The 23,668-nt window shown below is 40.4% G+C and overlaps 2 protein-coding genes across 3 annotated transcripts in view; one reads left to right on the top strand and one right to left on the bottom strand.

Annotated features, from left to right (window-relative positions):
• Nucleotides 1-761: 761 nt before the first annotated feature.
• Nucleotides 762-10,474, bottom strand: DSCC1 (DNA replication and sister chromatid cohesion 1; the record flags this gene model as incomplete). Its single annotated transcript, XM_084229788.1, has 9 exons — nucleotides 762-870; nucleotides 1,897-2,045; nucleotides 3,007-3,161; nucleotides 3,372-3,424; nucleotides 4,541-4,679; nucleotides 6,569-6,659; nucleotides 9,052-9,186; nucleotides 9,316-9,484; nucleotides 10,293-10,474. 9 exons carry the CDS (start codon nucleotides 10,472-10,474, stop codon nucleotides 762-764), a joined length of 1,182 nt encoding a protein of 393 aa, XP_084085914.1.
• A 7,696-nt stretch (nucleotides 10,475-18,170) lies between these two features.
• DEPTOR (DEP domain containing MTOR interacting protein) overlaps nucleotides 18,171-23,668 on the top strand; it is a gene marked incomplete at its 5' end in the record, with an annotated part of 117,958 nt that continues 112,460 nt past the window's right edge. For both annotated transcript variants that reach the window (XM_084230891.1, XM_084230890.1), the window contains one exon: nucleotides 18,171-18,292. In XM_084230891.1, the coding sequence (XP_084087017.1) occupies nucleotides 18,171-18,292 (122 nt within the window). The remainder of the gene's footprint in view (nucleotides 18,293-23,668) is intronic.

Here is a 23,668-nt window from a genome sequence, read left to right as displayed (position 1 = left end):
TAAATTCATTAGCTGAATTAAAATTTGGTCTAAGTGAAACAAGTTAGGGAAAGAAGGCTATAAAGGAACTTTCTTAAGCATTCCGAAATCAGCTAGAAGTTACTTGTAGTTTCCTAGTGAGTAATACCCATATCAATATTCTCCATTATAGGATTATAGACTGTTCTATTAATAGTCTTCATATAGGATTGTAGGATCAACTCCATTTCATTTACTTCTACCAGGAAACTGGAGCAGCTAACAATCCAATTTTCATCACAGCAAACAGCTAGTTTAGGGAACAAATTAGTTCTCATCAGATGACAGCATCTAGTGACTTCCTATTTTGATGGAACTTGGAAGGTGAAGGGGAACTCAAGATAAGACATTTAAGCTAATAAATAATTCTTCTTTAGGAAACTGTTACTCATAGTTTTCCGAAAACTTTACATATACTAATGACTAGAATGTCATATTCTTACCAAAGAAATGCAATTAAAAAAAAAAAGTAAAATTTTCTATAAATAAAATAAAACCTCATGGACTACAAAGATACATTAAACATAGGAAATAACACTTTCTTTTGTCTTTGTACTGTGCACATAATCCAGACATACATACACAATACAAAACATAATCTGTATGATATAAAAGTATGCTGCTACATTTAAAAAATGGAAAAGTGATATAAAAATGCTAAGTACAAATACATAAAAGAATCATTGTCTTAGAAATAAAAATTTTATAAAGCAACTTCAGTCCCAAAGAAAATATTTGCTCTTTTAAGAAATGGGTCTTCTTGAATTATAAACTTTAATACCATTTTGCATTGAAGATCGGCAATATTTAGTGAGTAATGCACCTATTGTTTGCTTCTCTCCACACAAATCCCTGTGGGAACAATAAAAAGGCAATCAAGTAGCATGACAACTTTAGGGAACAATAATATTCACAGTACTAGTAATTTCTATCTCTCTCTCCTAAATCCATCTTCCCAATAAATATAACAGTGTGTGTTTACAGAAGAAAAAGTGTGTGGAGCAGGTTAGTAAGTCTTCATAGAACTAGCTACATAACATGTATTATCTCATTTAACCTTCAAATTAACAGAAGGGATTAAGTCTTATTTACCCCCATATTCATAAGAGGAAACTGAGCTCAGATAGGTAGTAAAGGATAAAGCCAAATTTTGCAGAATAAAAACTGTACAGAAAACATAAATTAAGTTCTGAGGGTAGAAAAGTTTCACAAGAAAATGGAACCTTGCCAGGGACCCTGATGAGAATCACTTAAGTTCAAAAGTGAGGCTGTGCCTGTAGCTGTCCAAATGCAGGCACAGAGTTAGCAAAAAGTTGGGCTTAATCTTTGTAAATTTTTGCCAGAGAGGTCTGACAAGGCGAGATGATCAAAGAAATAAGGTATGCATAGAACTTAGAGGGACTGGCCAGGAATGCAATCTGGGTAAAGAGAAGAGGGAGCACTTAAGACATGTGACCCAGTGAAGAGGTGGTCATGTTAGTAGATTTCTGGTCCAGTAAATGGTGATTTCAGAACAAAATTGTCCTTCTGCAATTTGGCCTCTACCAAAATGTTAAGACAGGAGGAGAAAGGAGGTAGCAGTCAAAGAGTCAGTGGGTATGTAGTGTGTTCCTTTAAGAGCTACAGCTTTGCAGGAAGGAGGGAAGAGAAATGGTTTTAGAAGCCAGTAGTAAGAAAGAAAAAGTACATATATCCCATCTCCAGAATCAGCAGTTGTGGAGAGTGACAGAGAACAGAGTCACTACTTGAGAAAGTTTAAAAAACAAAAAAAAATTCCCAAGAACATTCTAAAAAAATTTGTTTCTTATAATAAATCTGAAAGCCTATGCCACTCTTTAAAAATAATCCTCAAAATTCATTTTTTAATAAATTACTTACTGAATATAAGGAGCAATATCTTCTTCTGTCCACTTCTCCCTTATAGAAAATAGACTATTAAAACGTTCCTGGTTATCCTCAGGTAAATCATCTACTTTTAGCAAAAATATGATTTCTGGTCGTGATTGTCTATCTACCAATGCTAAACCCTACAAGAAAAGAGAAGAAAGGGACAGTTAAAAAATGATCTATGCTTGAATATGTTTAAATGCTTTAAGGTATAACTCAGACTCATAAATTTATCTTTGGGTTCACCTTACCTCAAGGCATTTAAAATATCAACTACATAAAACTTACACCCACACTTACAATAGCCTTTTTCATAAAAAGAGCTCCTTTAAGCAGTGACTTGTTTTCCCTTCCGTAACCAGTCTTTGACAGCCAACAACTGATCAAGACACTAAAGGTCACTGATGTGTCATTTCTAAATCAATGGGCCATATCTTGGATTCATCTCCCTGGCTCTGTTCTCTTTAATGTTGAATACTCCTTTCTCTCTAAGATCACATCCCATTATTTTCTTCCTAACTTTATGTTGGGCCTCTAGCCCTAGCCCTCTTGTTTCACTGTGACTATTCATGAAGAAACTCACCTTACTGTGTGATTTCAAACACCCCTTACTTGCTAATGGCTATAGTATCTGTATCTTCAGCTCAAATCATTTGGAGTACAAAACTTATGTATTCACACCTATCTAGGAACTTGTGTTTGTCACACAAACTTGCTATAGTTCCACTATCCTAGGAAGCCTGGAAAGCTAGGCATTCTCCTTGATTCCCTTATTTGAATTCCACCCCCATGAACTTACTAAATCCTATAAATTTGTTAAGATCACAGATTTTTCTATCCATTTCCCTGTAACTATTTCTTTAGCCAGTACTCTTTTATTAAGAATATTGGCTAATAGTTGGGTACTGAGAGAATTCTCCTTTTTCATACTCTAGCCAACCTTCTATCCATTTGTATACCAACTTACCCATCCATCCATCGACCCATTAACGCTTCCATCCATGCATCTACCCACTCACCCCCCTTTCCATCCATCCATGTAATTACCACCTAGTAATTAATGATAACCTGTTGAATGGTAGCAATCACTGTGGCCATTACCTTAAGCTGATCAAGTTTAGTTATCATTCCTTCAGGAACACTCTGTTGCCACACTTCTTGAAACTCAGCAAGATTGAATTTTACTGCGTTCTGAAGTAACATATGTGCGGTTGCTCTGCATATTTTATCAGCATTCAATTCAAAATATACTTCCCCTAAGGAAAAAGCATCAGATCTCTTCATTTTGTCTTCTTATAATAAAATACACTACAACAGTTTCCTTCAATGCAAGTTCACAGAACTATACACAAGTTAACTCCCACAATGCAGAGTTCTAATTTTTAACATAAACAAACTTCAGAAAGGCATACCAAAAGTAACATGAAAGAATTAAAATACCCATCAGAATACATTCCAGATCTTACCTTCCTCTATATATTTCTTTCCATAACATTTAAGACAGTGTTCGATCATTTCCCTGAAAAATTGAAAGCAGACATTTAAAGTCATCAACAATCTGATGCATTATATTTTATTTTAATTTTTTTAAGATTTTTTTTATGTATTTATGCATAAAATAACTGGGGTGAAGGCCAAAGGTGTGGGGAGTGAGAGGATTCACCAGAGATAGAGTGGGGAGCAGGACAGGCAAATCTACTGGAACACACTGCTGAGAGGAGCAGTGGGCGAGACAGGAGAGGTCTGCTGTGTCATGTGGGTCAGGTCCCTCGCTGGGGATGGAACTCTGCAGCAGTGGCAGGCGACAGCTATATAGCTCTGTGAGACTTTAACCTCTGTGCCACCAGGGAGGCCCTGCATTATATTTTAAACCATATTTTTCATTTCAGAAACTAAGATATAAATTTGAGATTTGAAATTTAAGTGAGTTTGGTTGCTAAATAATACTGAAGTAGACTGGGAAGATACTATATGCCAGGCCCCATACTAGACTTTTTTTTTTTTTTTAACTTAGGCAACTTTGGCTTACAATGTTGCTGTACATGATTGAGAGGTATAGGATCACATCCTTCAGATGTAGGCCACGACATCACATCCAACCCAAGACCTATAACCCACCCCTATAGAACATTGTGCCCCTTCCTCTTCTCTCTCTGGTATCCTAAATTCTACAGATTTCTAGGGTGTGTTATTAGGTTGTCTTTTATCTGACCCTTTGTTTTGTTTCTCTGAATACTACGTACAAACAACACCATCCAATGTTTGTCTTTCTTATTCTGACTTACTGTGCTTAGCATAATCCTCTCCAGTTCCATCCATGTTGTTGTCAGTCACAAGAGTACATTTTATTATCCCATGCTAAATACTTTTATGAATTAAACGAGCACATTTAATAATATAACAACTTCAGCATAATCATTTTTTTATCTTTATGGCAAAGTAAAAAAAAAAGGATGATGCACATTATTATTCCCCCAATGACCACAATTGCCAAGTCCTCCTTAGCTGTGTACTTTTTTTTAATTATTTAAGATATAATAATAAAAAGTCTATGCCCTGAGTTTAGCTCTAGCCTGGAAAAATAACATTCTTCCCCTTAAGGAAATCTGGAGGGACAAGAAATGAAGACACTTACTCTGGCTCCAGTGGTCCAAGCTCCTGAAGGCACACATTCAAAGGAACTTTATCAAAAGACCAAGACTCTGAATCCACAAGCTGAGTTACATGATTGAGAAGTTTCATTTCATAATCAAATTCCAGAATTCTCCAATATCCTACAAATTCCAAAAGTCATCTTTACCAAATAAATGTTAAGCAAATTACTTAGAAAACAGATTGATAAAGTAGCAGCATACTCTTGCCCACTGCAAAAAAAAACCAGACACTAAAAGTCTAAGCTTACTTTATAAACAGTATCTTTTTATACTTTGCTCCAATTATTTCAAATTGAATCTTGAGGAGGTTTCAAATGGCTTCCAAAGGGTAATTTACATGTAACTAACATTTTGATTTTTTAAAGTGTTTTAAGATTCAATTATTTCATAATAATATTGTCGTTTTAGGTGGAAATATGGAAAACCGTACATGGCACAGTCATTTCATCAGAACATCATATAAATGAAATGAAAGTCACAGGTTCCATATCCGATAAGGCAATCTCCACTGTGGACACTGACATAGATAAATGCTCATCAGAGCTAACTTACAGAGGTATGTCTATACTCATACAGTCGAGAGACAGACTCAGAGATACAAAGTGGATCGGCAGCAAAATAAAGACTGGACATCAAGTAACCTTTCCCTACTGCAGGGAAAGACAATGAAATGCACTTTATAATTGAAGGCACTACTGACCTCTTTGAAGAAACAAATCAAATACACATTAATCACATCTAATAATCGCTATTCTTATTCTGAAAAACTAAAGGCAATATTAAAAAATGGAATGTGTCATGTAAAATTAAGAAAACTAGGAATAATTTATGCACCCATCCCCAACAAGATTTTATCCATCCCTATAGAATGAGTGAATAATGCCAAGGGCTGCATTAAAAATTCATTATTTAAGGCTTTCTTGTCCCTTTGTTTTTAAATATTAACATTTGTAATATCCCCATACAATGATTAGCAGCAGGCATTCATAATTAAAATTTTATTTCTGATGTTTAGGACTAAAATTCCTAAGTGTATATCTGTGGGACAGTAAAGAGCTGTGCTTTCACTTAGTTCTACAGTTTCATATAGTTGCTTTATTAGCAGTGCATTTTATCAACCCATGCAAATTTCTCCTTCCTAACACTTGGGTGCAGAGTTAAGCTGTTTCAGTGACAAGCATAAGTGAGCTGAAAATACATAGAAACATTTACTCAAGTATACTCCAAGTCCAGATGCTGTAAAAAAAGCTCAATTCCCCACCAGAAGCCAGCAAACATTCAAGAAGACACTGCTGGCCTTGTCCATCAGACTGAGACCAACATGTAAACCTTTTATAGAATTTATTATATAAACTGTTCAACATATATTGAAAAATATATTAAGAGTCATCTTAAGAAATATAGTCCCATCTTGCAAACAATTTGGAAATACAATGTAGTTACTAAATTAATTTTGATTTTCAAGTTCCTAAGTTTTGCAACTTCTTCTATAATAGACTCAACATGTGACCCTGGACAAGTCAGTTTCCCTTCCTAGTCCTTAATTTTCTCATCTGTTAAAACTAATGAAGCAGGAGAGAGAAAGGTCAAAACAAGGGAAGGAAGAACACAAAGGAATATGTTGATGGTTCATGGGTGATAATGGTGGCAGGACAACTATGGGGTCTACATCTGTACAAAAATGAACAACAACAACAAAAAAATAATAATAGTGAAGTGATTAGATTACCTGGTATCTAAAAACATTTCTTGATCTAACATGGTTCTCCTATTGCCACTTACTTAACCCAAAGAAAAAGGCCCCATAAGGTGTGATTAAAGTCCTAAGTCACACCCTGACTTCTTTGGGGAAGGATGAGCACTATGTACCCCAAAATGCAATTATCATCTTAGAGCCCCAAAGAAGATTAAATAAACAATATGCTATAGGATAAAGTTGTCTAAAAATTTCTCTCTCTCATATCATGACCAATTCCATCATTATTGATAATAATAGTAAGTAATGCTACCTCCAATCTCACAGGCATTTAGAGCTTGTAACTGGGTCTTTATTTCTTCCTCACTTGCCTGAATTTGATCAAGCAAATCTTCAGTTGTATACTGAAACAGGAAAAAAAAAAAGTGTTAAGGTCTTTAAATGATTTTTTTTTTTTTTAGATTTCTTTTGAACTTAGGAGAATAGGTATATAGAACAGATTATTAAAGTCATATTTATGTAAAAAAAGTCGTATTTATGTACTAGCTCAGTCTTTTCTTTTTAAAAGATTTATTTATTTATGCATACAAGAACTGGGGTACAGGACAGAGGTGTGGAGGGTGAGAGGACTCACCAGAGACAGAGTGGAGAACAGAACAGGCAGATGTACTGAAATATACTGCTGAGGGGAGCAGTGGGTGAGTCAGGTAAGGTCTGCTGTGCCGTGTGGGTAGCTCCCTGGTCGGGAATTGAACTTGTGCTGCAGAGGCTGCAGATTGCTTCATAGGTTACGTCTTAACCACTTGCACCACTAGGGAGGCCCTTAGTGTCTTTTTTTAAATGTGTAATGATTATTACACCAATCAATGTATATCATAGAAGAAAATAAAGGGAGAAATCTTTATGATACTGGATTTGGCAATGGTTTCTTAGATATGACACTAAAAGCACAGGCAACAAAAGGAAAAAAATAGACAATTTAGAGATCATCAAAATGAAAATCTTTTGTACTGGAAAACATGACAAACACAAAATGACAAGTAATATATAAACCCACTTATAGGGAGTAATTAGAGTAGTCAAATTCATAGAGACAGGAACTTGCATAGTGTTGGCCAAAGGGTTGGGAGGCCAAGGGAGACTGGGAAGGTAGAGTTTACTGGGTGGTGATAGCTGAAGAACAATGTGAATGTACTTAATGCCAGAGAAAACCGTACATATAAAAATGGTTAAAAAGGTAAACGCTATGTTAAGTACATTTTATCACAATTAGAAAAATTAACCAGTGAAAAGACAACCCACAGAAGAAAATATTTGCATGTCATCTATTTGATAAGGAACTTGGATTTAGTCCATCTAAAGAACTCAGTAATAAAAAGATAATCACAACACAATTGGATATAATCCAATTAAAAAGTGGGCAAAGGAATTCCTGAACAGACATTCAAAGATATATAGTTACTAATATATGAAAAGATGCTCTATATCAACAGGGAAATGTGCATCAAAATCACACTGATACCACTTCAAACCCACTAAGGTGGAGCATAAACATAATGTTAAGTGTTATCAAGGATGGAGAAATTGGAACCCTCATTCGATGCAAATGTAAAATGATGTAGCCACCTTAGAAAATAGTCTGGCAGATCCTCCAAAGGCCATACTGAGCCTCCCTGTGGCCCATCAATCCCACTCTTAGGTATGTACCTAAGAGAATGAAAACACAAGTTTGTTGGGAACTTGTACATGAATGTTCACAGCCGTGCTATTCACAATAGTCAAAAAGTGGAAACTGCCCAAATGTTCATCAGTGGATGAATGGGTGAAAAAAATATGGTGTATCTATAAAATGGAGTTGTTATTTAACAATAAATAGGAAAACAGGTGTTGATCTATGCTACAACAAATGCACCATAAAAACATGATGTTAAAAATGAAAGAAGCCACTCAGAAAAGGTCACATATCATGACTCCATTTGCATGAAATGTCCAGAATAAGCAAGTTGATAGAGACAGAAAGTAGATTAGTGATTACACAAGACTAAGGTTAGGGAAGGAGAAGATAGGATTGGAAAGTGTACTAAAAGGAGACATGATTGCTTTTTGGGTTGACAAACTACTGGTGTTGATCATGGTGATGATTCTCTCACAATTCGAAAAACTGTTGAACTGTTGGATTAAAAACTGTTGAATTGTTAAATTATAAAAAGAGTGATATGGCATAAGTATTATATCTCATTAATCACAAAAAAGAAAAAGAAGTTAAATCAGTCAATGGAGAGAGAACTTTTAATACAAATATGATCTTCAGAATACCAGTAGAGATCTTTAAGTTTGAATTCCATTAAAAATTAAATTTTTTTATTGATCTATAAATATTTTTCTATACTTCCAAAAATAGTCAGTTTTGACACTGGAGTAAGAATACTTTCCATGTTCCTGATGCCTTCTCTCCAGAGTACCTAAATAAATTTTTAATTATGCATTTTACCTCTAAAAGTATACTTAATAGTTAGGAACATGAGCAGCTTTCAGTTATATAAATAAAACCATGATATCTAGGATTTGTTTTAAAACACACGCATGCACGCTCGCATGCACACACAAAGGATGGAAAGAAGCAGGGAAAAGAAACAAAATGAATAAAATATTAACAAATGTTCAACTAAATGATGAAGATATAGAATTTATTATACTATTCTATCTACTTTTGGGTGTGTTTGAAGTTTTCATAATATAAACTTGAAAAATTAACAATATCTCCTCTGATCATAGTGCTATTTTTTAAATTCCCACCTTTGAGCACTTTGAATCCTTTTCTTTTTGACTGTCAGGTCCTTCATAGGTATTTTCCATCAAAAGTCTCCTTAGCTTCTTTAATTTAGGTCTACATCTTCTTAATTCCCAATAATTGTTAGAAAAACCGAAGATCTAGAAAGTATAAAATATATATCAGCTCCCCTGTGAATATTCATTTCATACCTAAAGTGTTTAAAGACAAGATTAGCACATGTGATGTCCTTCTCATTCTGGTATAAATCAGGAGACTGAAAACAGTACCTCAGTGTAAATAATGTTACCCTGTGTTTCTTCCATCTTCAGCTGGTCTGGAGTTTTACAACCAGGAATAAAAAGCAACATATTGGAAGTGTCTGCTATTTTCAGGTCGTATGTTTTGTCTTTACTGCACACCACAGCCTGCTCGTCTTTATGACCACGAATCACAAGACTGGGAAAATGGGAAAGAAAAGACTTGGTTGACTGAGGCTGCAATGAACATATTCATTATAAACAGTTCCCAAATCCTCTAAGCTTGTGAAATTTAAAATGAAGACATGGGGGGCCTCCCTGGTGGCGCAAGGGGTTAAGTCCCAAAACAATCTAGCTATCAGCAGCCACTGCAGCATGAGTTCGATCCCTGGCCAGGGAGATGACCCACATGGCACAGCAGACCCCTCCTGTCTCGCCCGCTGCTCCCCTCAGCAGTGTATTTCAGTGGATCACCTGTTCTGATACCCACTCTATCTTGGTGAATCCTCTCACGCCCTACAACTCTGGCCTGTACCCCAGTTCTTGTATGCATAAATAAATAAATCTTAAAAAAAAAAAAAAAAAAGAAATAGTTTCAGATCCAGGGTGTCCCATGCAGGTCCCAAGTGTGCAAAATACAGCTTTCAGCTGATTTCCTACAATCTGAGTATTATTTCAGAACAACTCCTTACGCATTAGATATTACCCAGTGGGATTTTAAGGAAGAATGACAGTGTTTTTGGAGTCCTCGGCATCACTGTTCACGTCTTTCAAACCTCCCTGAGGGTCTGTTTTCAGACTTGTTTGCACGGACACCAGCCTGCACGGTCAGCTGGAGCAGTGGCTCAGCATCCGGCCACCAGCCAGCCGCGCGCTCGCCCACCTCCACCCGGCCCAGAGCCAAACCCAGGCCCCTCTCTGGGTCAGCCTCCTCCACCTGCGTGGCCCCCGCTGGAGAGATGCGCAGGGGCCTCGCGCAGGCGGAGGCCGGCGGCCGCCCGGCTCACCTGTGCCCGGCCTCCAGGTGCTGGCACAGCGCGGGCTCCAGCTCCAGCAGGCAGAAGTCGCCGGCCGCCGCGCCGCTGGCCCGCGGGCCGAAGCCCAGGCAGTGCGCGGCCGGCAGCAGCTCGTCGGGGTTCAGCTTGGCGATCTCCAGCGTCGCGTCCACCTCCTCGCGCGTCCTCTTCATGGCGGCGCCGGGTCCGGGGGCACCAACTTAGCGCGCGAGAGCCGTAGGCGCCCGGAGGCCGGAACCCCGAAACTAACTTGAGCTGTTAGACGCTGTTCCAAAAGCGCGCCAAGGCCCGGGGGCGTGCTTTCCGGGGCGGGGCCCGGCGGGCGGGGCCCCGGCCTGGGCAGCCGCTTCTCGGAGCTGGAAGCCGCCGGGGTCTGCAGGAGCTGAGCTGCAGGTGGGCAGGCGGCCGCGCGCGTCCCTTCGCTCGCACCCCCACCCCGGCCAGTTCTGCTGATACCCCCATGGCCTTGCCACCAGAACTGTGTCGTCTTCTGCCAGTGGCGGGCGCTGTGATAAGCACTTTGCAAGCAGAGTGCACTGAATCCATTGTCACAGCCCTGTAAGGTGGCCCCATGTCATCCCATTTTGCAAAAAGAGAATGCAAGCTGCTGCTCGGTAACCGCGAGGACAGGAGGCGGGAAGTTGCACTGTTCAGGAACATCTTGCAGGGTTTTGTGCAAAATACCTTGCTTGGGGGCCTCCCTGGTGGAGCAAGGGGTTAAGACGCAGAACTATGAAGCTAACTGCAGCCACTGAAGCATGAGTTTGATACCCCGCCAGGGAGGTGACCTGATCCCCTCAGCAGTGTATTTCAGCACATCTGCCTGTTCTGCTCCCCTGTCTGTCTCTGGTGACTCCTCTCACCCCCTGCATCTCTGGTCTGTACCTCAGCTCTTGTATGCATAAATAAATGTAAAAACAAACAAACAAGCACCTTGCTTGGACCTGGAGCCAGCCCTTGGTGAACACGACGAGCATCACACTTCTTTGGGTCCAGGAGACAATGACTTGGGCTCGGAGCATCCATTAGTTGAGTGCCTAGTCTGCACCGCTAGGCAGGTGCAGGGCTGGAACAGATAGGTGGTCCCCTGGAAGGCAATAGAAACCTCCACCTGGGCATAAGTGCCTGATTGGAGGGGCCTCTCCCCACATGTCTGTATCCTTTATCATATCTGTTGATGAGCTGATAATTGTAAGAGTTTTCCTGAGTTCTGTGAGCTGTTCTTGCAAATAATGAAATCCAAGGAGGAGATCATGGGAACCTCTGATTTGTAGCCACGTCAGACAGAATTTGTGGGTAACTTGGGACCCACTATTCACAATTGTCATCGAATGAGGGGGGGCAGTCTTGGAATAGTACCATCTTAAGCTGCAGGATCTCACCCTTTGTCCAGATAGAGAGTGTCAAAAGTTAGCTAAATGGTAGTACACCTAGCAGGTGTCTTAGACTTGGTGTGGGGAAAAACCCATGCACATGTGTTGACAGGAGTGTGCCAATGTGGTAATAGTGTGACTGCTAAGGAGAAATCCAGGAGGTAGACTGGGGTCTGGTGTTCCCTACTCATTGGTGGTTCCTTCATGTCCGCCCATAATAAGCTGGCAGTAGCTTTGGCTAAAGCATGGTGGGAAATGCTCACAGAAAGGCAGTGAAAAGTCCCAGTGGCTGGTGAGTTCCAGGAGCAGTGGAAAGCAGCATCACCCAGGAGATGAAACCAGCTCAGGGGTAGCTGTACTTTTCCCCTACAATCTCTGGAAGTAAATCATGGACAACAGAATCCAAATTTTCACTCATTTACAACATATTGTAGGAAGACTAGGAAAATATTTGGGGTGAAATATGATGAGATCTAGTTTTAATGTTTGAAATGCTATGGGTGAACCAAGACAGGCCTTGAACTTAGATCTAGAACATGGACTTTGAATAAAGATCTGGCCAGAAGCTTTATATATATATATATATATATATATATATATATATATATATATATATGTATATATACACACACATATACATATAATTTTATTTTATATATTTTTACATCATTTTTCATTTTTGCACAATGTATGCATTTTCATCTTGGTTATATTCCCCATACAATTCCCACCCAACCCCCTTATTTTGACTCTAATCCCTCCTCCCCTCCCCCCGACTCGTACTAAGTCTGGTTTATAGTTGCTTGTTGATTTTGATTTTTACTTTATTACAATTAGTCTTTTTCCTGGTCCCTTATTTAGGTTTTCTAAATTCCTGCTATGAGTGAGACCATCCAGTATTTTTCTTTTTCTCTCTGGCTTATTTTGCTGAGCATGATCCCCTTCCAGCTCCATCCATGTTGGTACAAATTGCATGAGTTTATCTTTTTTGATTGCCGAGTAATATTCCATTGTGTATATGTACCAATCTTCTTGATCCAGTCATCTATTTTTGGGCATTTGGGTTGTAAAACATAAAGCTTTTAAGAGCACATGATGACTCTTAGTTATAAAAGTGCCTGTGAATGAAATCAATCAGGGGTAGTGTGGCCTATAACTAAAAACTGGGCTAAAGGTAAAGCTTTACCAACATTTGAAGTGGAAGCCTTGAAAGAAATACTTCCTGGAGGAAAAAATTGCAAGTGGCAAAAATATAATTGTGTCCTGGAAGAAATTTATCTTGTGCTTTTTAAAAATTACTCCAGAAAAGGAAGCTCTGATGCACAGCAAGGTATAATTCATTGTATGGGAAATACAGCCATTGAAATGGCAACTTTGCATCCTCTAAGTGAACTTTTTAGGCTTTCCTTATGAAAACAATAAGGATTTTCCCCTCTAGGTGGTGATGTTGTTTCATGTTTCACAGAGCAGCCTACTTGATTCTTTCCCATCTCCTCTGCCTTACAAAAGACAAGAGAAGGAACACCTGTCTGCGGAGTCAAGCACTAAACTGAGAAAGAAGTGAAATCTCCTGGCTTCTCCTTGGTGCCCCCTCTCTAATCTTGCATTAATGCCTCCCATTATTTAAATGTAATTGGAAACTACAGGACACAGAAGCCTGAGAAATGCAGTCTGCAGAGTCAGGACCCTTGTGATTTAAAGTGAAGCTAGGAGAAGTCCTGGAAATTGGAAAGCAAACAGGCAGTAAAAGATTAGCACCTTACAGTCTAGTATTAGGAAATGATTTAAAATTTGTAAAGCACTTAGTCACCTAGTATAAAGCAAGCACTACACACATAAAATAGATAAAATAAAATAAGGCATTACTTCTAGCTGTTACATTTACAATATTGTTTTTATTTCAAATATTAAGATTTTTGTGGCTGACAGCCTGCAGAGTTCTGAGCTTTCTTTTGCTCTCAGTGCCTTTACTGAGAGCTCTTTCAGCCCTGTTTTTCAGAAAAACCCTCCAGGAGTATACACGTTTAGAACAAAACTCAGTGATCTCGTAGGACACTTGTGATCCATAAAAAGAAAACTGGGGCTTCCCTGGTGGCGCAGGGGTTAAAGGCAGCGTGATCAAGCTATCACCAGCCACTGTAGCACTCGTAACCCCTTGATGCACCAGAGAGGCCCTACCTGGCATTTTAAATTTAGCTAAATAACATATCCTTATACAAACCTACACATCAAGTCCCAGCTAACAAATGCAGACTGAAAAAGTTGTGCTGTATTTATAATATGCAGACCACACAAATGGTGAGTGAATCAATTTTATGCAATGATGAACCTTTATTAGTAAAGTTCTGAACCAAGAACAATTTTTCTCAATGTACAAAATAATTGCATTCCTGAACAATTCATATTAAAATTGTGCAAAAAATACTTTGTTTCCTTATGTAACCAATTAAGTGGTAGACTTAGATAACAGTAAATAGATTTTTCTTTCACATGAATCTCCTACAAAACATAAGACATTCAGTGTTTAGGACAATTTTTTTTTTAATAGAGGCATGTTTTATTTATTTATTTGTTTGTTTGTTTGTTTGTTTTGTTTATACATGCACTGGGTACAGTCAGAAACGCGGGAGGGTGAGAGAAGTCACCAGAGCCAGAGCGGGGAGCAGAGCAGGCAGAAGGACCGAAGTACACTGCTTAGGGGAGCAGCGGGCGGCAGGAGAGGTCTGTGCGCCATGTGGGACCCTCCTCAGGTGGCCGGGGAGCAGTCGGGGATCGAACTGGCGCCGCAGAGGTCGCCGGCAGCTTCGCAACCCAGCGCTCAACCACTGCGCCACCGGGGAGGCCCTTTAGGACAATTTTTTGTAAGTTATGTCCCAAGCAAACGCAAATATCTAGCAATTGTAGTTCCTGCCTGCTAAAAGTCAGTGGCATCTCCAATAATGCAACAAACCTCAACATCCATCTGAAATTTCCAAAAAGTCCTCTTGGGGGTAGTAGTCGGTTCTCTCTAGGAAAAGCAATGTCACTTAATGTCATTGCAAAAGATATCACTAGGTGGCAGCATATAACAAAAAATAGACAGTTTTGAATCGCCCTTTAGCAGCAAGAACTGCAGGGAACCAAGGTTATGACTGAGATCCAGTGAGAGTTGAACAGGTCTGGAGGGCAAGAAACATCAACTTTATTTGCAATATCACTATGAAAATATGAATCAAAAATGTTAAACACGGGTGTGTATGAGGAACACATGAAAATTTGATTTTTCTCCATCTTCTTTTTAAGGACAAGTTTTCTTCGTTAAAGATCAATGAACAGAAATAGCTAAGCCATCCATCTTCTTCCATTCACAAAGAGAGAATAATAATGGTGGGAACTGGAGAATCAAGATTCCAATTAATAGTTAAAGAACAATGGGTATCTTGAGGTAACATGAGAATTCACAGGACAGAATACCAAATTGCTTGGGAAAGTTCAGGAAGATAACACTAAGAAATGGGGTTTGAGTAAGTCTTTAAAGTCAGGCGGGAATAATACAGATATATACTAAGAGGTGACAACCATAACAGATTGCATATTATAAAGCATCATAGTTGACAATATTTTTTCATACATTTTATTCAAGTTCATCTCTCAATGCTGCTCACCCTTAACTAGCACTATACAAAGCGTGAATTATCGATAATAAGGGAGACTGAGATGTACAGACATGGAGAGAAATCATTTATAAAAGATTATAGCAATTTGCCTCTTTCCTGTCTGCCCATAATAGTAACAATTTTGGACTTGTGCTCAATGTTTGATTTTCATTTTTATTGTATTTTACTAAAGTATTAGTATTTTTTTTTTTTTAAAGATTTATTTATTTATTTATACAAGCACTGGGTACAGTCAGAAGCGCGGGAGGGGGAGAGAATTCACCAGAGCCAGAGCGGGGAGCAGAGCAGGCAGAAGGACCGAAGTACACTGCTGAGGGGAGCAGCGGGCGGCAGGGGAGGTCTGCGCGCCATGTGGGACCCTCCTCTGGTGGCCGGGGAGCAGCCGGGGATCGAACCGGCGCTGCAGAGGCCGCGGGCAGCTTCACAACCCAGAGCCCAACCGCTGCGCCACCAGGGAGGCCCACTAAAGTATTAGTATTACTGAAAACATCACACACACATACTTTGTCCTCCCTCGGAAGCTTGAGAAGCACTGGCTCCAGAGTACTACAATAGTCAAAAGGCAAGAAACAGGAGAGTGGGTGACTTCTATAAAGAGCAATCTCCTTTAATTTTATTTAATCCTTCCTTCAAATTACCCAATGGACTTGGTAGTATAATCTTGACTTTACCAAAGCAAGACAGACAATTCAGAGAAAATAATGGTCAGCTGGAGGCAGGAATCAAGTGAAGTCTGTCAGAATTTTCACCCCTTCTAACATCCTCATGCTGATTAACAGTCAGGTCAGTGTCCTGCTCTCTCTATTATTATCATACCTATAGATCACAGTATATGCTGGAGCCAGTTGCTCCAGAGTTCCTGGTTCAGGGAGTGGTGTCCAAATGTCATCCGGAATCAGTTCACCAATTTCTTCCTAACTTAGGAGGATTGATCTTTTTATGCAGGGGAGCATGATGCACCTTATATATCAAAGGAAAGTTTAAAACAATAACAACAAACCAGTCCCATTTCCTGTGCACACACACAATCCTTCACATCAGGCAAGAAAAATACATTCTGCTTTCTTGCTCTTACTGCAGTAGAGGAAATAGGTATTTTCTTGACCTGAATTTTTTACCCACACATTAGGGAGGGGGATTTTTTAATTCTTAAACTTTATGATAAAAGTTTCTTTCAATATACCTTTTTAAAATCAGAAACTATAAGAATGCATTTTTATTTTTTAGAGAAAGAAAGTTGACCAAATTTAGATGAAAATACATCTGGAGTTAAATGGAAAAAACCCAAAATTTAAAGCACAGAATAAATGTTCAAAGAATTGTTGCAAATTCTATTCAATAAGTTAATTTAAGGAATGATGTTGTAAAATGTTGGAAAAGGTTACTGCGGTCCTCTCTAAACACAAAATAATAAAATATAACAAGCCTGCAGAACAATGGGTATAAATACTTTTGAATAATAGAATTGATATAAAATATACAGACTGCTGGTTCTCAAGAGTTCTGTCATTTTCATTTTTATTCTGTAGATTTCTACTACATATCTGCAATTGAGAGATTATGTCTTTAAGATAATATTGAGTAAAAAAAAACAGATCCAAATTTACTTGCTGTAGGAGTGCAGAGTCTGGAACATAGGCAAAAAAATGCAGCAAGCTGTATAAAAAGTCTACACACAAATATTCCTTTACCACAACGATGCCCATTGCCCTTAGCATTACTTGGACTTTCTGCAGACCAGAGGCTGGCCCTGCATCAAAGAGAAAAACAGGACATTTATTTGGCGTTAGTCAAAGTTCCTGCCATAGTCCCTGCAAGCTAGATGATGCCAATACATCCCTGTTTTAAGAGGTACTCTTTTAAAAAACACAACTTTGAAACCAGAATCGCCTGGGTTTGATTGTTGTTGCAGTTATTACTTGCTTGCCTTGGACAAGTTACCCCAACTCTCCAAACCTGTTCCCTGATTAAAAAAACAAACAATCATAAACAATATTTGCTTTATGATTTGTTGCAATAATTTTAAAAGGTAACGACGACCTAAAGCATCTTTAATACAGCAAATTCAAGATGTCGTAGTCACAATTATTTTCAATTTGTAAAGGAAGACACCGAGAATAACGCATATTTAGGCAGGAAATTACAGGAGTGGACTTGGATCCCAGGTCTAAAGCCCAGGCCCGTGTACTTTATCGAATACGTCATCAGGTAAGTAAGCAATCTTGGCTGACCAGGTTGGGGATGGAAGATGTTTAATTTCTCCAAGTCCTGCAGTGACACGTGTACCCTTTGCCCAGTATTTGGCTGTTATTATTATTTTTTTTTTATTTTTTATTTTTATGTTCTCCGTACACTTGCAACCCCCTGATTTTGACCCCAATCCCACCTTTCCCAACCCCCCACCGGCTATTATTATTTTTATTCTCCGGCAATGTGGGACATGAGCAGTACCAAAATTTCGCCCACTGCTCTAATAACCTCTCATCCTGTCCCCAGGCCCCCAGAGCACGACCTACAAGGGTAAAGGAAACCGACCTCACCGCGCTCGACCACAGCGCACACTCAGGGCCAAGCCAGCGCCCCGCCCAGATGTTTATATTGTCCGCCGCTGGCCCCGCCCCCGCCCACGTGGGCTGGAGCCACGCCCCCAGGCCGGCGCTCCAGGGGCGGGTCGCCGGGCACCTCCGCCACCCGCCGGGATTCCCTCTCCAGCCAATCGCGTGTGAGCTCCGGGCATGCCCCTAACCAAGATGGCGAGGGCGGCCTCAGTGAGGGCAGGCTGATTCAACACCCGAGCCCGCCGCGGACAGCCCAGGCAGTGGCAGCGGCGTGGCCCGACCATGGAGGAGGGCGGCAGCGCGGGCAGCGGTGGCAGCGACGGCAGCACCAGCGGGAGCGGCGGGGCGCAGCAGCGGGAGCTGGAGCGCATGGCTGAGGTGCTGGTCACCGGGGAGCAGCTACGGTAAGGCGAGGGGCAGCGCCCGTGGGCTCGCGGGGGCACTGCCAGCCGTGTCCGCAGCGGTGCCGCGCGCGCGCGCCGGGACTCGGGGCTCGCGGCTCGCGCGGGGCTCCGGGGCGGCTGTGCGCGCGGGGACAGCCCGCGCTGCGCCCCTGCTCGGCTGCTGCAGCCCCGGGCGGGTGCACCCGGCACGGGCGCGGGCTCCGCAGACCCGCGCGCGCGGGCGGGAGGTGCGCGCTGCGCCCCAGCCAGGCTGCTGCAGCCCCGAGCGCCACGGGCGCGCTGCACACCGCGCGCGCTCCTGGCTGCTTCTGCCCGGGCACCTGGGCGCTGCCAGGCCTCCAGCTGACAGTCCGCCCAGAACTCGAGGGCGCACCCGGTGTGGCCTCCCTAGCCGGCTCCTACTCCTGCGCCTTTCCTCCTGGATGCAGGCAGCAGCCCAGAGATCGCCTTCACTTGTGGTTTCCTTTTGCTGGCACGCCTTGCTTCACGCTCCCGAGCCTCAGTGCTTGCAGCTATAAAGTGGGGCTGATCGCCGCGGCTCCTTGCGGGATGCTTGGGGGCTTTTAAATGGAGAGACTATTTGTGATTACTGTACCTATCACTTAGTTGGCACAGCCTCATCGATCATAATGTGAGTCCGCAAGGGGGCGTGGAGGCACCTTGCCCGGCTGCCCAGCTGCGGTGCCAGCTCCCTCGCGCTCGCGCTGTGGGCGGTCGTGTCCAGCGTCCCGGACTCCTGGGGGAATTGGGACTTGACAGGTCTCATCGCGCCCAGGACAGGCAGTGACCTACCCGCCCTCCCTTTCCCTGTCCCTTCCTGGTCCTTCTTGGATTCGTGTTTGAGAATTGTACTTAGGTCTGACCGGTTCTGCAGCTGCTCGTCTTCGTGTGGTCATAAATCACTTTGCCAGGGAAAAAACCCGGCTCTGCAGCTTTTGAGCCACAGCTTGCTTGCCGGCCCCTGGCCCGCCGGAAAGAATTCCTTCGAGTTCTCGGCCTGAGTCCTCAGGCTTCTTTAGTTTGCAAATGCTGTGTTTTCGGACCTGACGGATAGAGAATCTTATAAAGATCCCTCAAGTTTGGAAACCACGCTGCTTGCAGCACTTAGACCCAGCAAGTAAATCTTGAAAGTCAGAATGAATTGAGTTTAGGCAAGTTGCACATTTCTGTTCCTTGTTGATATTTTCATGTACGGTCAAAATTAGAATAAAACTTTATTTTCCTTTATCAAGCCTATTTTCTAAATGACAAGTATTAAAATGAGGCTTTTTTGATTCAATTCTGAAACCCTCTTTTTGGTAGTTTAGCTTATTTTCTCATTATAATATTATAATATTATATTTTTAATATAATATTGTCTTTCAAAGTCTACTTTTCTTACTAAATTGCATGGTGCCACTATCTCCTCTGAGATGCAACTTCATCTTCCTTTTTCCTGGGTTTCCCTCCCCCCTCCTAGCACTCCACTGCACTAGGGCAGCTCTGAGGACCCTGCTTATTAGCTTGTTGAGAGGACAGAGGGCTCTTTCTCAACTCGACTTATTTAGACAGATAAGAGACGGCATTAAGTTGTTTTGAGTAAATCCAGTCTTTGCCATTTATGGGTGGGACTTTGAACAAGTTACAGACTAAGAATGGGTTAGAATCAACCTATCTCCTAGTATTGTTATGAGGATTAGATGAATTGGTGCTTAGAACAATGGTACATATTAAGTATAGTGCTGACCTTCCCTATTTTAACTCTGTGACCTTGGGCAAGTTAATTCAGTTCTCTGAGCCTGTTTCTTTATCTATAAAATGGTAATGAAGAGAAGTGCTTCCTGGATTGTTGTGAGAATTTGTGCCTGGGCTTCATGTATTAATAACTCAACAAATAGTTGCTGGAATTAATTAGTATTATTGGTTTCTGTGCTTCACCACATGTGTTTTCCAAGCAAGAGCTGGCAGGAGGAACTGGGTGGTGGTTAAGTACACAGTATAGAACCAGGCTGCCTGGGTTCTTATTCTGCATCCCCGCTTATTGGTTCTGTGATTTTGGGATGATTGACTTAACTTGTCTGTGCCTCAGTTTCCATTTGTATATGTAAGGCTTAAATGAGATACTATACACAAAAGGCTTGCAAATGGTCCTTATTTAATTTTATTTTGAAACATTGTAATCATTGCCTTTTTCTCTCAATTATCTCAGTGCTGTGCCTAGCACAGAGTGACTACTTATTTATTAATAGACTATTTATTAATAGTCGAATGAATAATTTATGTAGTTAAATATACTGCTTTGAGTACAGAATAATATAATATTCAGAATGCAGGGATTAGGGCTTCTTGATTCCTGGATGTAACTCTTATCAAGAGTAGGATGATTGGGCCTTCCTGGTGGCTCAAAGGGTTGAGCACAGCACCATGAAGCTGTCCACAGCCTCTGCAGCACGAGTTCTGTCCCCAACCAGGTTGCTGACCCACATGGCTCATCAGACCTCTCCTGTCTCACCCGCTGCTTCCCTCAGCATGTATTTTCATCAGTCTGCCTGTTCTGTTCCCCGCTCTTTCTCTGGTGGGTCCTCTCACCCCCTGCACCTCTGGCCTGTACCCCAGTTCTTGTATAAATAAATAAATAAATCTTTAAAAAAAAAAAAGAGTAGGACGATAGCCATGCTTGTTATCATTGGCCCCAGCTGCCCTCTCCCAGGCTGATTGTGGGGACTGTGTGATAGGCAGGTCTCCAGCCATTAATTGCTTCACACATATCCACAAGTCCCCTCTGCCTTGTTTTCCTTTTCCATTACTTTCTGGGTTATTAAAGATGAGACAAGTGAAGGTGAAGAGGAAGGAGGGAGCCAAGGATTGTGATTTGAAATGTATTCCAGGCCCACCTTTGCATTCTATTTATTTATTTATTAAAGATTTATTTATCCATATAAGGAGCTGGGGAGCAGGCCAGAGGTGCAGGGGTTGAGAGAATCACCAGAGACAGAGTGGGGAACAGAACAGACAAATTGACTGACATACACTGCTGAGGGGAGCAGTGAGCAAGATAAGGGAGGTCTGCTGCACCATGTGGGTCAGCTCCCTGGCCTGGGATAGAACTCATGCTGCAGTAGCTGCGGATTGCTTCATAGTGCTGCGTCTTAACCCCTTGCACCACCAGAGAGGCCCCTGAATTCTATTTATTTACATATGTATATATTTACATTTGTATATATGTATTATTAACTATGTTCCTTTGGGCAAACTCGTTAACCTCATTAGGTTAGCACCTTTATTGAGGAAGGGGAATAATATCCTTCCACATCACCTTTGTGGTATTGAATCAAATGGGTATAGCATAGGAAATAAATCAATAAATCAAGTAATTGTTATATTAGTTTAAGTTCGAGATTTAAGGCTTGGCTAGCTCCACAATCCTGACCCTTTGGTGAGGACAATTGTTTGCATAAGAACATTAAGTTGAGTAATAGACCTAAAAAATATTTCTGCTTCCTTTTCCAGCCTGATTGCAGGATCTTTTCCTAATCTCTTCATGCCTTCCCCTTGACATCAAAGACTTTCCTTACCCAATGTATTTCCATGTTTTTGCATCTTAAGAAAGCATGTGGATACCACTTGGTACCCGGGGATAGCAATAATCAGAAAGATGATAATAAATGTTGATGAGAAAGAAGGGAAATTGAAAACTTCATACATTGCTGGTGAAAAGGTAAAATAATAGAACCACTTTGGAAAACAGCTGGCATGTCTTCAAAGATTAAACATGGAGTTAGCATATGACCTATCAATTTTATGCCTAAATATATGTTCAAGAGAAATGAAAACATATGTCCACATAAAGATTTTCACACAACTATTCATTGCAGCATTTTTCAAAACAGCCCCAAGAGAAAGGACTCAAATGTTCATCTACTAATAAACGAATAAACAAAGGGTGGTATATTTATGTGAAGAAATGTTATTTGGCAATGAAAGGGAATAAAGGTTGAACCTTGAAAATCTATGAAATAAGCTAGTAAGAAAATGTCACATATGCTATGATTTTATTCACATGAAATATTCAGAATGGGCAAATTTATAGAGACAGAAATTGTGACTGACAGTGGGGAGCAGGCATAGAGGGTAATAGCTAATGGGTGTAGAGTTTCTGTCTGGAATGGTGGAAGAATTCTACAATTTTTGTGGTGATGGTTTCATATCTCTGGAAATACTTAGCTCATTGAATTGTACATTTTGAAATACACAAATTGAATGAATGAATTGTGTATGTGAATTATATCTCAATAAAACTTTCCAAAATGCATTTGTATGACACATTAGAGTAATAAGAGCCCAACTATTAAAACTGTTAAAATAAAATTTTTGCTTTCCTTTTTTTTATTGTCAAAAAAGCGCAATGATATCACAAGTTAGGTAACATTACCATACCAGATGGGACTGATATTTTGCATATATAGTTTAACAGCTTTATTCTTGATATATACCAGAAAAGGTACCATTAAGTAGTCAAGAAAATCTTCTTAGGACATTCCTCATTTCAAGATAATTAACCATATATTCAGATCCCCCATGATCTGAAAATAGAATGTTTGTATTTGGTTATGATTTTGTAGATTATTTTTTGGTTCTGGGAATCCTATTACCATTAATTTATATGTAAAATTTAGTGCTGTTTTGAGTTCTTAGTGAGGTTTGAAATCAGTGATTTTATGTTATGTGTGTGTGTGTGTGTGTGTATCTTTTATCTTGAAATTGCCTATGTAATCATAGCTATGGTGTTCAAATCAAGACTTTCAAAATCCACTGCATGCTTCTTCTATAGGCTGATCCCAGAGATACTTAACAAGAAAGTGGTTTGCAATAGAGTATTTAAATAGAGGCCAACAATATCACTATTTCTTTGTGGTAATGGTAGACATGGTAGTAATGATAACACTTACAGCTTTTATTACCTGCCAAGGACTTTCTAAGTGCTTTAATATGTAAGTGCTTACTAAGTGCTCACTTTCATATATCCACACACACCCCTTTAATCTTTATCACAACTCCATGTAAAAAATACAATTTATTCTCATTCACCCTTACTTTGCAGAGGAAGAAACTGAGGAGGTGAGCATTTAGACTACCTAGTCATAGGTTATTCAGCCAGAAAGTGGTAGAGCTGAGAGCTCATGCCCTTAAGCAAGATGCTAAACTGCAATTTAATGGTTTCCCCAACTAGTAATTTAAAGGGCTGAAAAATGTAATAATGAGACAGATGTAAACAGAACCATGTATATGAAGATATCACATTCTAGTTGTGACTTTTGCAAACAAAAAAGTAGATACATGTTTTTTTTTTTCCAATCTGTTGGGAAAAATCTAATTTATTCCTGGAAGTGTTTATGT

The sequence above is a fragment of the Talpa europaea genome (genome assembly GCF_964194135.1).
Source record: "Talpa europaea genome assembly, chromosome: 3".
Classification (NCBI taxonomy): domain Eukaryota; kingdom Metazoa; phylum Chordata; class Mammalia; order Eulipotyphla; family Talpidae; genus Talpa; species Talpa europaea.
The sequence above is the reverse complement of the archived record's forward strand: the minus strand, read 5'-3'. Positions and strand labels throughout refer to the sequence as shown.